This window comes from Schistocerca gregaria, chromosome 2 (assembly GCF_023897955.1).
Source record: "Schistocerca gregaria isolate iqSchGreg1 chromosome 2, iqSchGreg1.2, whole genome shotgun sequence".
Taxonomy (NCBI): domain Eukaryota; kingdom Metazoa; phylum Arthropoda; class Insecta; order Orthoptera; family Acrididae; genus Schistocerca; species Schistocerca gregaria.
Genome location: NC_064921.1, coordinates 582613702 through 582628323, shown reverse-complemented (window position 1 = coordinate 582628323; position 14622 = coordinate 582613702). Strand labels below are relative to the sequence as shown.

General features: G+C 40.0%; 1 protein-coding gene across 4 annotated transcripts in view; it reads right to left on the bottom strand.

Annotated features, from left to right (window-relative positions):
- The window catches only part of LOC126333508 (arf-GAP domain and FG repeat-containing protein 1), a 97226-nt gene that overhangs the window by 55322 nt on the left and 27282 nt on the right, over positions 1-14622 (bottom strand). For 2 of the 4 annotated variants that reach the window (XM_049996742.1, XM_049996741.1), the window contains 4 exons: positions 10951-11057; positions 10682-10856; positions 10406-10577; positions 363-431 (listed from right to left, as the gene is read on the bottom strand). In XM_049996742.1, coding sequence (XP_049852699.1) covers positions 363-431; positions 10406-10577; positions 10682-10856; positions 10951-11057 — 523 coding nt within the window. The remainder of the gene's footprint in view (positions 1-362; positions 432-10405; positions 10578-10681; positions 10857-10950; positions 11058-14622) is intronic. The other 2 variants (XM_049996743.1, XM_049996744.1) reach the window with 1 other exon arrangement.

Genomic DNA, 14622 nt, shown 5'->3' with positions numbered 1-14622 from the left:
ATTATTACAAGACCAGTATTCCTGGTGTGACTGCAGATTAACAAAAATAGTTTTATTTGCATATTTATTATTTGTTAGGTGTTAAACAGGCAATTGTTTACAGCAAACAAAAAAAAAACAAGACTTGTCATCTAGAAATTTCAATAAAACCACAAGCCAATTGAACTTTATACTTATATTAAACAATTTATAACACTGTATGGCTATGTTTGCAAATAAAGCGCTACAGTGCTGTGTCAAGCAAAATCTTTAATAAATAAATCTATCCACTACATTCAGCAACTAATAAACACTGCTGGTGCAGACACAACATGCTTCACAAGTTAAGACAGTTCCACAAAATTGTTTTGAATCAAACTCACTCCATCTGTTGGTGTTAAATCGGGGAGGAACATTATCACTGCTAGCTGTACTGCCAAAAAAGTGAATGTCTGCAATAAATAACAAGACCTTTGAAAATCTACTCCAAGTAAAATGGTTATCAGATGTGATTGTCACTAAAAGGAAGTGTTTGGTTCTTATGTCAACAATATTGTACATTTATTTAACCATTTATTAGGGCACTGAATAAAAATATACTTTTGTTACAAATAAGTGGTTATGACACGTCACACTACTACTATCCTCCAAAATGAAATACATTATGTTCCTTTCATCTACAAGGTGTTCCATTTATCTGATGACTACACGCGTGGGATCTTGTTTGTCAGCTGCTGGAGACACGCAGGCTGATCTCCACGTTAATGTTGAACTACACATCTTTTCGGCCAGTGTCATTTGAACATTGAAACAAACATCATAATTGTAACAGTGAAGTATCTGAATGCAACAATGGCAAGACTGAATTATTCCATTCCACAAAGAGAATTTATTTACAATTTGTATGTGTGTGCTGAGTCAATCTGTAATGTCTGGAGATGACTTTAACAGAAGTTCTCAGGTGTTTGAATTACGAGTCATGACGCAGTTCAGAAAATAGTGAATAAACTTCACACAAATGGGAAGTGTTCAGGATAAGGAGCACAAAAAATGAAGTACAGTTTTCACAGAAGCTCATGTCAATGACACTGCATACCACCTCAAAATTTCTCTATAATGTCTCTTGAAAGTCTTTCACAGATATCACAAATTTCTTGCACCTCTGCTAATTTACTTGGGCTAAGGCCCTATAAAGTAATAGTAGCACAAGCATTAAAGCCCAGTGATCCTGCATACAGCGTTAGGTTTTGCACATGGGTTTTGAAACCTATGCATGACAGTGAAATGGATCTTTACCTCATTGTGTTTTCGCTTACATGGATATGCCAATTCCCATAATTGTAAACACTGAAGTGTCAACAGACCTTTTCTGCTTCACGGGGAACCCCTTCACAATCAGAAAATAGGTGTTTGGTGCATAGTCAGTTGTGACAGAATAACAGGCACCATTTTTTTTAATAACACAGTTAACAGTGAAAGATTTGAGTGAAACATTTTGCAACCGTGTTTTAATGACTCAAGTGAAAGAGAACAAAAATCCAAATTTTTCAACAAGGTTCGGTAAGGGCTCATATTGTCAATGTTTCTTTGCATGAAATTCAAGATGTGTTCCACGATAGTCAACAGCAACAATATCGGGCCCACTCAGACTCCCAATTTAACAGCATCTGATTCAATTTGTGGCGAGCACTAAAGGATAAAGTCTGCACAGCAAATCTGCACCTGTCACAGAAACTCAAGGATTATATCCATGACTCAGTTAACTCAATTTCTCAAAGAGAATTACATTGCGTGATGAATAAATTCTTGAGGTGTCAGAAAAGTGTGAAAAACAATGGCACACAGTTCTAGCATCTCCTTGTATGACATGACTGTGTACAACATTTATTTGCATGTATTTTCAATTCAGTACCGCAGTAGTACACGGGCGACATCACATCCGATTTGCTTTGCTCGTTGTCCGCCACCTACTGCATCGTGCATGCAGACTTCAGATAAATAGAACATCCTGTACACACTGCACAATACAAATAAATGTAATGATGGCTTCATTTTTGATTTATACTTTGGTAATGGGTTTATTCTTATAGTACTTTACAGCATGATATAAATTATATTTTATTTTCATTTCTGAAACACAGGATACCTAGGTCTTTAATGATTGAAATAATAATTTCACTCTACAAAACTGTTGGTTGAGTAGAAAGTAGGCAACACTGTTTAATAACAAAACTAAACCTGGATATTTCATCCTGGGAAAAAAATGAGAAGAAGCAAAAACAATAAAAAAAATAGTGAACTACAGTGGTTGGTGCACCCATGGCAGCACCAAGGGGCACTGTAATTTGAAACTAAAGGATATAAATGATTAATAAGGCTAACAAAAGGTCACACATTTACACACAATACAGTTTTCCTCTCTATAAAACAGTTCTGTAACATATTAGTTTCTTCTAGCATATTGAATGTCAACATACATGGAGGATTCGAATTTTGCCATACTACTTTTTGTACTTACTTTGGTAGCTTCCCTTATGACAATTAATTCATTTTTGTTCTCTAACAAAAGCATTTACCATTTTCAAGTGGTTCTTGGTGACCAACTAACCCCAACATGTAGCTAATTGCACACTTATGGCAAGTAACCATCTCTCTAAATATGTCTTTGGTTGGATGCGACACTTGACAAGCATTCATGCATGGCTGGAATGTGATCAGTACTTCTCAATTTAAATATTGCAGCCACGTTGTTTGATATGCTGTGGATAAATACCGTGTGTCCATCCTTACATTTCCCTTAATTTCCTTTTTTCACCTTTCTTATGCACACACATATTTCCCATCCTCACTAGTGCAATGGTGCTGTACTTTTGTGGGACCCTGTTATCACCTTTTGTAGCTGCTTCAATTGCACCACATCCTCTCTCTCCACCCTTTTCCCCATTATTCCACAAAATATGCAATATTGCCTATGAGCCAATGTTTTTCTGGTGCACAAGGATAACAGATACACAATTAATTATACTCTTCCCTCAGTGCCTTTCTACTGCCCGCTGTGTAAATCCTTTTTCGACTCTAAACAACAAATCCTTCATGTTTACGTAATATGTTTCCTCTTGCTATGCATCCTTCAGTTTTACACCCAAGATTCTCCTTATTGCTCCCAGATATCAACTGCATACAATTTTCATCCTTATAGATAAATCCCATTGCACATGTATCCTTGCTCTACCTGTCTAGATCAATTCAGAGAAATATCCTTATCCCTAGCTAAAACCCAGTTCCACATAATGCTCCTGAAATTACGCCTAACCCATGGACTTAATCTCTCACTTCCCCCTCACTTTTTTGCCACGAACTCCTCTGACAAGTATCCACTAAAATCTTGCCTCTCCTAATTTTCAACTCACCCTCCCCCTTCCCCCCAAACTCCCATCCAAACAGTACTTGGTTACCTTTCAAGAGCTCCTTACCTCTGACATTGTTTCACCTTTTTTTCCTAGTTCCTTTCACAACACAAAACCCTCATTAGAAGATAGGACAGCCACCCACAACCACAAAACAGGACCTTATCTGATCATCCTACTTAGAGACTGAGGTTCCACCACTATCTTGACAAACTGCAGAGGTTGCATGAAAAAGTATCTGCCAACTGTTTGACTTCTCCACCTGAGAGGGCCATTCAGTAAGAAATGCAACACTTTTTTCTCAAAGCAAGACTGTTTTATTCACGATTTGAATACACCACATTGTTTCCAATTATTTGGCTATAAAACCCTATCTTTCAAATGATCTCCATTCAGTACTATAGTCTCAGCCACCTTAATGTGAGAGCTTGCGTGTTCTCTAGGTAGTACTCCAATGGTCTGTGACTAAACCAAGTACTTGCTGTACTAATTCCTTTCCCTTCATTAGCACTTTCCAGAGAGTTCAACTTCCAGAGGGCCAAGGAGATGGAAGTCACAAGTTGCAAGATCCGGGCTATGGGATGGATGAGGAAGAGCAGAGAATCTTTTACCTTAAACTCGCAGCCTAGTTTCCCACATTGAAGATGGAAATCATTACTTTTACTGCCTCTTGCCTTGCCTTTACACCCCGATGGCTGCCACCTTCCTATCAACATCCACATGCCCATGGGCTTGTTAATGTCTAACACTAATGCTCCTTATATCCTTCCATCTTCAAATGTGCTACCTCACTTCTTACGTATCAGTCCAACACAATCCTTATGCATTACTACTTCTCCGAAGAGAATACATTCAAAAAATTCATAGTACAGCCATGGGCACCGACTTAGCCAACTTGTTTATGGGCCACCTAGGGGAACATTACGAACAAGGCAGATCTTAAACTACTCATCTTGTTCAGAGGCATTGATGGTATCTTGATGATCAGGATCCAGGGCTGCCACATTCTACATTATTCCAAAGTCTCAACACTTTATTCCAATACCGCCATTATGGATCCACAGTGAGATGTGGTCACTGGAATGGAGGTCATCAGCTGCTTCCCACTGAGTAGTGTCTGCAAGGGCAGGAGAGCAGAATGGAAGGGGTCAGGAGTTTCAGCTCCTTCACATGTGTCCTTATATGTTCTATTGTAATATGGGAGTCATCTTATCACTGGGGTAGCAATTTTATCCTGTGTTTCTGCCGGGGAAGGGAGCAGACACTAGGTGGAGGCTCAGTCTTGGGGAACGACAGTGGCTCCAGTCTGACATCAAGGTCCACTGGCTCTACAGAAGAATCCTGAGGGATGTCAGAGAGAATGACGTCGACATTGTCAGATTGCTTACTTCTTGACTCCGTCAAAGATGGAAGCTTTGCCTTTGATTTTTTGCACTGGGTAGGCGGTAGTAGTGGCAGCACCGGACAGTGTACCCGACTGAATCTTTGAAGGGGAAGGAAACTCTGCAACTTAGGCAACACACCCTCTTCTGAAGTTCTGAGGATAGTTACAGGTGTCAAAGTAACTGCAACAGCACAAGCCCAATGACAAATGGAGGTACTAGAGCGAACACTAGCAACTTCTATTTATGGAGCAGCACTGCCTTTCTGCACTGGCTGTTTAAGAACCGAAGCAAAGGAGGTAGCGAATGATGGGATAAGCAAGGCTTCATGCATCTTTTTGGCCTCGACACACAGGATACACTTTGTTGCCTTATGCTCTTGTTCTTCCATTTTTTCAAGATATATGCTACAGTCTCAACTCCATGTAGGATGAGCCCCAGAGCAATTCAAATACATCAAAGGAGAGGAGCAAATGACTCCTTCATGGGCCACCTTATCACATTTACTGCAAGTAGCTTCACTATGACACTCAAGTGTAGTATGCCCAAACTGCTGGCATTTAAAACAGCACATTGGGTTGGGGGGCATAAGGCCGCTCACTTATGTGAAGGAACCTGCCTGAACATGCTCAGGAAGTTTCATGCTGCTGAACGTCACGATAAGGGAGGCAGATTTTACAGGATCCTCATCCACATTCTTCATGCTGTTTTGCACGTTGACCATACTTTCCAGAGCCAACTCCTTTTTCAGTTCCTCCTTGGGAATGTCCACCAGGTCCCTGCACATAACTCCTTTGCTGTAACTAAAGGTGATATGTAGCTCAGTTGCTATGGCATATCCCCAAGGCACTGGGTTTTCTTGAGGTTCTTAAGTTGGTGGGAAATGGAAGTTTCTACCTACAGTGTCCCATTATGCAATTCCCTAACTGATTTTAGAGTGCCAGCAATGTCCTCTAAGCCTTTTTGAATATAGAAAGGTGAAACTTCCTAGAAGCTGCCCTCTTTCCTTTTCAATATTAAAAACATATTCTGATTACCAGCATGGATTCTGTTACTAGAGACAAAATAACTCCCAATTCAGGATGATCAACCACAACAGCCCTCTTGTTTGATTGAGTGTCAGTACCTACCAGCAGCCCATCCTTTCCGCCGAGAGGAGAGAATTTTGAAAAGTCCCACGATATAGGGAAATAAAGACAGAGCCCCACATGCATAGGTAAGCCTCATACAACTGAGGTGCAGCAGGTTCCTCAGAGGATGCCCGCTAATGACTGTTCCACCTGAACAGCCATACATCTTATCAGCGCACAGCACGTGAGACCCTTTCTTTTTATTTTTTAAAAATATATACAGCTTTTTATCATTGTCATGATCCGTGTGGTCAAGCCAAGATCTCCATTCCCTGTGATACACAATGTTCCACCATTGTGCCGCACAGTGGTCGCTGAAGCACAGCCTGAGCTTATGGTAACAGAGGACTGGTGGCACTTACGAGTCCCAGCTCAGGAACCACGAGGTGTCAGGCTTGTACCCAGAAAATGAATACTGAGCCCTGAAGGCCACTGAAAGTTCACAAGATATCATTTGAGAAAAGGGCAAGCTGAGTTACACCTGAGTGATGCTTTCTAAAACTGAGATGATCTGTGGACAGAAGTTTTTCCGTTAAGGAAATTTATGATTTTGTATGTCCAAGAATTCTGCTGTAAATCAATGTTTATGATATTGGTTTGTAATTTAGTGGGTCAGTTCTTTTATGCTTCTTAGATACAAGAGTGACCTGCACTTTTTTTCCAGACATTTGGGACACTGCACTGGGCAAGAGATTTGTGACAAATACAAGCTAAGTAAGGGGGCTAATGCCATAGAGTACTTTTTGTAAAAGCGAACTGAGATTCCACAGGGACCTGGTGACTTATTTGTTTTTAACTCTTTCAGTTGATTCTCTACACCAGAAATGCCTATTACTATGTCCTCTGTACGGGAATCTGTGTGATGCTCCAAAGACAGTACATTGGTACAATCCTCCTGCGTGAACAACTTCTTAAATGTGAAATTTAAAACGTCAGCGTTCCTTTTGCTATTATTTATTGCCACGCCATATTAGTCAATGAGTGGCTGGATAGAAGCCTTTGACCTGCCTAGCGATTTTACAAAGAATCAAAATTTTCTCAGCAAGATCTTTTGCTATGGTATGACAGAGGTATTAGTTTATGCTTCGCACATCAATCTTTTGACAGTTGCACAAATCTCTGCTGAATTTCGCCTGTCATCACTTATGTATTCACTTAAGCAAGAGTGCAACAGCCTTTGCTTCCTCAGCATTTTCTGATTCTGTTATCAAACTATAGTGGGTCTTTCCATCCTTAATTCACCTACTCAGCACATACTTTCCCAGAGCGCAACTTACAATTTGTTTAAACTTTGGTTGTAATTCCTCTACTACAATCATATTGGCACTAAATTATGTCCATTCACTGCCCAAGTGGGATGCTGGCAACTGCTTATCTGCCCCTACTAACAAAATTACTCTCCTAGCCCTTTCCATTAGTTTGCCAACTTTAGCAACTAGTGTCACTACGATGACATCATGCAAGCTAATCCCTATCTCCATATTGAGACCACTGATGCAGTCAGGTCTGTTTGTAACTAAAAGGTTTTTGGAAAGCTGTGTTCGAAAGTAGTTCACACAATTGCTTGTCCATTCCCCCTGCAATAAATCCATTGATTCAGTAGCTTAAAGTCACCTCCTACCAATATTGGATGAACTGGTATTTCCACACCAATGACCTTGGAGTTTTATTGAGCGATTCAAACTATCAATGCAGAATTGGGTGGGTGGCACAAACATCCAACGATTAACCTGAATTCATTTAAGGCCCGTTATACACGTCCAAATAACTTTGCAGTTTCACTAAAAATCTACCTCATTAGAGGTCTTTTTGCAAACTACAAAGAACACAGCCTCTCCTATGGGATCCAACCTGTCTTTTTAATGTACTTTCCATGGCTTGCTAAATATTTCAGAGCTTTATTATGAACTGCCTATTTACAGATAAAATTTTGACAGTCTAAGTGTGTTTAGTCCGAACAATGTCTGATTTTGCTATTTGCATGTTACTGGTGATTGTTCAACAGAGTACCTAAACTCCCATGCTCAATCAACAAGTACTCTTGCTACCAAGTAGCCGATTCCGTTGTGTAGTGCCCCCTTATCAAGGGGAGTCCTTCAGCTCTCCAGTCAATAATGCAAAACCAGAATTCTGCAGCCAAGACTGTCACAGAGTCAACAAAATCCCTTGGCTGAGACCCTCTATTTGGCTTCAATCAAAGAACCCCAATCAATTCTGGGAACAATGCTATAAATTATGAGCCCTGTTTGCAGCTGCACATGAGGCCAATGGTCTTTACCACTTCTGCCAGCCAGCCAACCAGCCATGTGAACTGAAGATGGCCTGAGAACCCAGCTACAGGCGTTATTGGTACTGACGTGAGCCGCAACTTGTAAGTGACTGACTACACCCTGCACACTCGATATCTGCAGGCAAGGCCTCCACCATATCTCGGATGATGAACCCTGGGAGACATACCAAGTGCACATGGTTTTCTTTCCGCCCTTAATGCTACTTCCCTAAGAGGCTCCTTAACACCCCTAACATGTGAACTTATGAAACTAGTAAAACACCTCCCCAGTGTGCCTGCTTGGATCCTGCCGAAGGAGTGGCTACATTTCCACTCGCACAGTAAGTGGTGGGGCCTCCACATTGGCCTTCTGTCTAAAATGAAGTGACTGTGTTACCAGCCATCACTCTGCCTGCAGTGAGGGCGGATCCCCCAAGACAGGTCGACTGGAATGTGCCTCAGCAGCAGAGCCCATACACGAAATAAAAGTCATGTGAGGTGTTCTACGTGATGCGTCAGATGTGCCATCACTGCTACAACACAAGGCAGCACCCTGAAGATGGCTGACCTAAGCCAAAAGCATCTTCATCTGTTTGCAAATTGAAGCCAACTACTCCTGTATAGGCACACAACACGGACACATCCTGTCCAACTCAGCACTACTGATAAACACACAAAAAGCTAAATATGTAACTTAATGATCTGCAAGTGCCCAGCAGGCAACTGTTCGAAGCAAACCAACAAACAGATGCTGGCTCTTCAAAACAAACAACTGAATAACAGCTGCACTAAAACCTACCTGCATTTACACCTTTAAGTTACAAAATATGAGAACACCTCTCAAATAGAGAAACACACACAGAATTTAAGATATATACTACTAAGATTACATAGAAAAAGCTAAATATGTAACTTGCTGCTTTCCAAGTGTGTGGCAGGTGACAGCTGAATCTGCACAGAAGCAATGATGAGCAATCCCTTACCCAGGTCTAAGACCCAAGACCTTCACAGACAGGCATTCTCCTCCAATCCTAGTCCATAAACAGAACCATTGATAAGTTTTTTATTTTAAGAGTGGTTAGTCTCATCAAAAGAAGCCTCATGACTAAGAACAGCTCTGCTGACACACATCTCATAAGCTACAGAGGCAATTAAAATGCCAGTGTTTCCGACTCATCACACTGAAAACGTGATTCAACACACTGAAAATGAAGTTCTAAATTCTGTTGTCTTTAAAAAGTATTGTGAAATATACTTCACATTGCAGACACCACACAGCATACTTTCAAGTTGTTGTTTCATAAATTTTGTCAGGTACCTGCCATCATATAGAATGTAAAACCACTCAGATTGTTTCTTCTTTTTTATTTGTTGAGATTGTTATTTTCAGGAGGAAAAGTATCAGTTTTCAAGTAACTGTGTTTGTTCTTGTCGAAAGGAAGACAATGACGCTCTTGCTCATTGTGGGAGCAATTCATTTACTGCAGGAACCTTTATATCTTTGTCCCAATCATGCAGTTGCATAATAAACTGGAACAGATGTGCTATTAGTGATGATAGTTCATTCCACTGCCTCCTCAGCTGCTTGCTCATATCACCTCCTCATCTGCTTGCTCATATCGCTACTCACCAAACAGGAAATAGTTCATATTATTGGATTCTCAAAAAATGATTGAAATGGCTCTGAGCACTATGGGACTTAACTTCTGAGGTCATCAGTCCCCCAGAACTTAGAACTACTTAAGACTAACTAACCTAAGGACGTCATACACATCCATGTCCGAGGCAGAACCTGTGACCGCAGCGGTTCCAGACTGTAGCACCTAGAACCACACGGCCACCCCGGCCGGCTGTTGGATACCCCCATCGCTGCTTGGGTCATACTCATACTGTCCATTTAAAAAGCTATATTACTGTAAAATACCCATACTTCACTGATAAATAGTTTCTATGGTTCTAAGAGTGTTTCTGCAACTCAGTTTTAATTCCCTGTTTTATTGTTCCCAACCAAATCAATAAAAATTTATTTTATATTGTAGCAGAAGAAAACGGATTTCATAAATTTTTGTTGTTCTAAAAAGGCGGTACAATTCACATTGTTTACACAATTCCATTAAGTTGAGGACTATAATTGTAACACTGGCTTTTTCTACAAAATAAACACTCATTTTGCATATAAATTTTAATGCATACGTAAACACCACAGTGGAAAAGTGGAAAACCACAGTGTGTACTTACTTGAAGTGAAAACTGGATTGTTTTCAAAATTTGCAAATGAAGGTATGGTGGTAGTACTGGTTGGTGTAAACTGCGAAGAAGAACTGAACGGATCTGAGGGTCCAAAGTCAGCCAGAAACCCAGATGTTTTGTCAGGAGTGAACATGTTGTCCGATGAGGTTACATTTGATGTCTGTAAGATTATAATATAAACTAAATTTTTAGATTTCAGATAAATTAATATTACATGTAAAATGAACAGGTGCATTACACCTAACTTGAAAAATCACTACTTACATTTATATTAAGGGATGCTGGTTTGGCTTGGGAAGAAATGACACTAGTAAGTGGCTTAGTTTCAGGTATGGAAGTCATTGGGGTTGGAGTTGATGTTCGTGAGTGATTTTGTGTTCCTTGTGGTGAAAAAGTGATGGGACCATTTTTTGATGATACTGATGGCTCCAAATAATATCTGAAACGAATCAATACAATTTTGATTAACTCAGATTTGAAAAATGGAAAACACACCTGTTCCTTTAAGGTGGAAAATGAAATAATATTCTTACCTCTTCTTTTCATACTTAGCTATCATAAACTCTTTGACCTGCTGCTCATCTTTGGTATCTTGCGAGTGGTTTGGATCAAATAAACCCAGCCATACTCGCCGACAGTACTAAAACACAAACAATTTACATCAGTGACATGTATTCAACATTTGCAGCATAACTGCATGCAAGATAATGAAAGCCAAAGGTAAACATTAATTTTTCATAACATACACACATTTAACACTAATGTAAATGTATGTACAAGTTGTTTTTGCAATGAACAACAATAAAGCAGAATTGACTCATTAATCTTCAAACTGCATGTAACATAACTTTAAGAAAGGAAATCATCAGTCAGGTACTGGAGCCAATGAATGAACAAGTTACTTACTGTATTGAGGGGAAATACCAACAGGTTAAAAAAAGTAAATAAATTTGATAGAAATAGTGTGTTCTTCATTCAACTTAATGAATATCAAAATCAATATTCGTTTTTATGTTAACAGGGTACGATAAGCATTATTGCTTTACATTAACCTCAGAACATTTAAAGGAAATTACAATCTTCGCACAATCAATGGCATTGGTAATTATTATTTACATACAATTAGTCACAACTTTTTGTTGTTGTTGCTAAGTGGTCATTCCAGTGACGCATCTACAGCAGTACTCTTTAAGCCAAAGTTCCAATTCATGATTTTTATAAAACAGTTCCCTGTAAAAGGGCTTTATTTATCATTTGCTTTGATTTTCCAAGGGTTTGTATGTTCACCTTCTCAAACTTTGTAAACTCCACTAACCGTATTTCTCTGCCACACCATTTGTGTTGCTACAGACCACAATGAAGGCACCACGAGCTCACGACATTACCAAATCTGTAGTTGGTCTATAGATCTCTCCCACATAATAGCCACACAGTGTCCTGGATAACAAGAGTACGTCTTGAGCCTTATATGGGCTTGAGCAGAACAACTGCCTGTATATTTCTACTCACGTTCAAATTTTCCTAATGTTACAGTTGTGATCATTATATGCAATATACAAGGGAGGAAGTAATATGTTTGTCATGGAATTGTGCTCAGAGTTTTCAGAAGTCTGTGATGTATCACTTACCTGTATCATTTAGAAGATAAAAGAATTCCGATCCCTGCCCAGCCAATCATATTTACATTTCCTGTAGTTGAAAGAAATGGGAAAATTGTTCATCTGAGAAGGACATGGCCTAATCCTTGGCAATTTTTGTTATACCTGAGCATGTGCTCCATCTCTAATAACCTCATTATTGATGGGCCACTGAACCTCAGTTTTCCTTCCTTCCTCTTGTACCATCTTCCAGCGAAGATTGTTGGGCCCACCTGCTCTCAATTGAGTATGTGCAGGGAAAAGCAACACAGCTCACCACTTGTGACACCAGGGATGGCCAAGTGCAAAGATTTGTACACAATGCATATCACAGTTAGTAACTAAAGCTGACAAGGGTGAAAGTGAACTGGGGGAAAAAAGGGGAGGGCGAGGGGGGGGGGGGGGTGCCCCAAATTGTAAATCACTTCTGCGTATTAATGTTGTCAAACTGGCCCTGGCTCATATGACTGAAAAAAAAGTCCAATTTGCATGACTTTGTAGAAAAATGGCTTGTCAGTAATCCCATCCCTTCAGTTCCTTTTATCATGTCCTGAACTTCACATCTCAGTGTCACATCTGCAGTTCACCTATAACATTCCTCAAGTCAAATAATAAAGCAGATTGGACACAGCCATGACCACATTAGCCCACATAATGTCATATTTGGAAATATCTGCATTGCAGCATTATTTGCCCATTAACAGAGGAACTGAAACAAAACCTCACAAGGGTACAGTCCCTTGTTACTTTGCAAACACCAGATTCATCAGCTTGCAACCCAAATGCATAGGCTCATGACAGCTGGTTCCAGGTGAGTTTAGTATTGTCTGGAAGAGATTTTATTCTCATGGCCTCTGCAGCAGAGGACCCCAATTATGAGGTAGCTGCTCCCAAGACCTTTCTGGACAGGCAAGGAGATAGTGTTGCAGTTAACCAAGTAAATCTACACTTTTGTAATACAGTGATCATGGGCTGGGATGTTACACTTGCCGGTACATGGTTCCGACTTTATAGACTGTTATAATTAATAAAAGAAAAAAAAATATTATCTACATCAGAAGAATCAAAACTAGGTTATCAAATTAAGCAGATAAGGGAGGCAGAGGAATAATGGACCAACAAATCATTGGAAGCTGGGTTCTCAGATAGCATCTCGAGTGTCTAAGTGTCTGTGTGTAATAAGACTCATTTCTGACGCAATTGGGTATCTGCGGGATTAAGTGTAGACCAACCCACAGCAAGTAATTAATTATACGAGTTTAACCAAATGGCCAACAGCTTGAATCAACAACAAGAGAAAAGTGGGAGCAAGGTAAAGTACCAATGAAATGAGAGATTGAATGAAAAGAAGAGGAATTTAAATATGAGAAAGAAGAAGATTCAGAATTAAGGTGAAGGTAGATGACCATAAAACCTTTTGCAACAAATTATTAGATGAATGTAAGACAAGGGTAATTGAGCGTAGATAACAGTGTGAATAAATATATGGTAAACATACATATAAAAAACAAAGATGCTGTGACTTACCAAACGAGAAAGCACTGGTAGACAGACAATAAAAAACACACAAACACACATACAAATTTCAAGCTTTCATAACCCAAGGTTGCTTCATCAGGAAAGAGGAAAGGAGAGGGAAAGACGAAAGGATGTGGGTTTTAAGGGAGAGGGTAAGGAGTCATTCCAATCCCAGTTTATTGTGTCTATCTACTAGCACTTTCTCGTTTGGTAAGTCACAGCATCTTTGTTTTATATATATATATATATGACGATGTAAATAAAACAGAAAGAAACTTCCACATGGGAAAAATATATTAAAAATAAAGATTCCAAGACTTACCAAGCGGGAAAGCGCCGGCAGACAGGCACATGAACAAAACACACAAACACACACACAGAATTACAGCAACAAACTGTCCATTCGCATGAATGGACACAGGCAGACAGTGTTTGTTGGTAATGAGGATCACCCTGTGGCTAAACATGCCTTGATGCACGGCCAGCACATCTTGGCACAGTGTTACACCGTCCGAGTTATCTGGATACTTCCCACCAACACCAACCTATCCGAACTCCGGAGATGGGAACTCGCCCTTCAGTATATCCTCTCTTCTCGATATCCGCCAGGCCTCAACCTCCGCTAATTTCAAGTTGCCGCCGCTCATACCTCACCTGTCTTTCAACAACTTCTTTGCCTCTGTACTTCCGCCTCGACTGACATCTCTGCCCTTAACTCTTTGCCTTTAAATATGTCTGCTTGTGTCTGTGTATGTGCGGATGGATATGTGTGTGTGTGTGTGCGAGTGTATACCTGTCCTTTTTTTTCCCCTAAGGGAAGTCTTTCCGCTCCCGGGATTGGAATGACTCCTTACCCTCTCCCTTAAAACCCACACCCTTTCATTTTTCCCTCTCCTTCCTTCCTTCCTGACGAAGCAACTGCCAGTTGCGAAAGCTTGTAATTCTGTGTGTGTGTTTGTGTGTTTTGTTCATGTGCCTGTCTGCCGGCGCTTTCCCGCTTGGTATATATATATATATATATATATATATATATATATATATATATATATA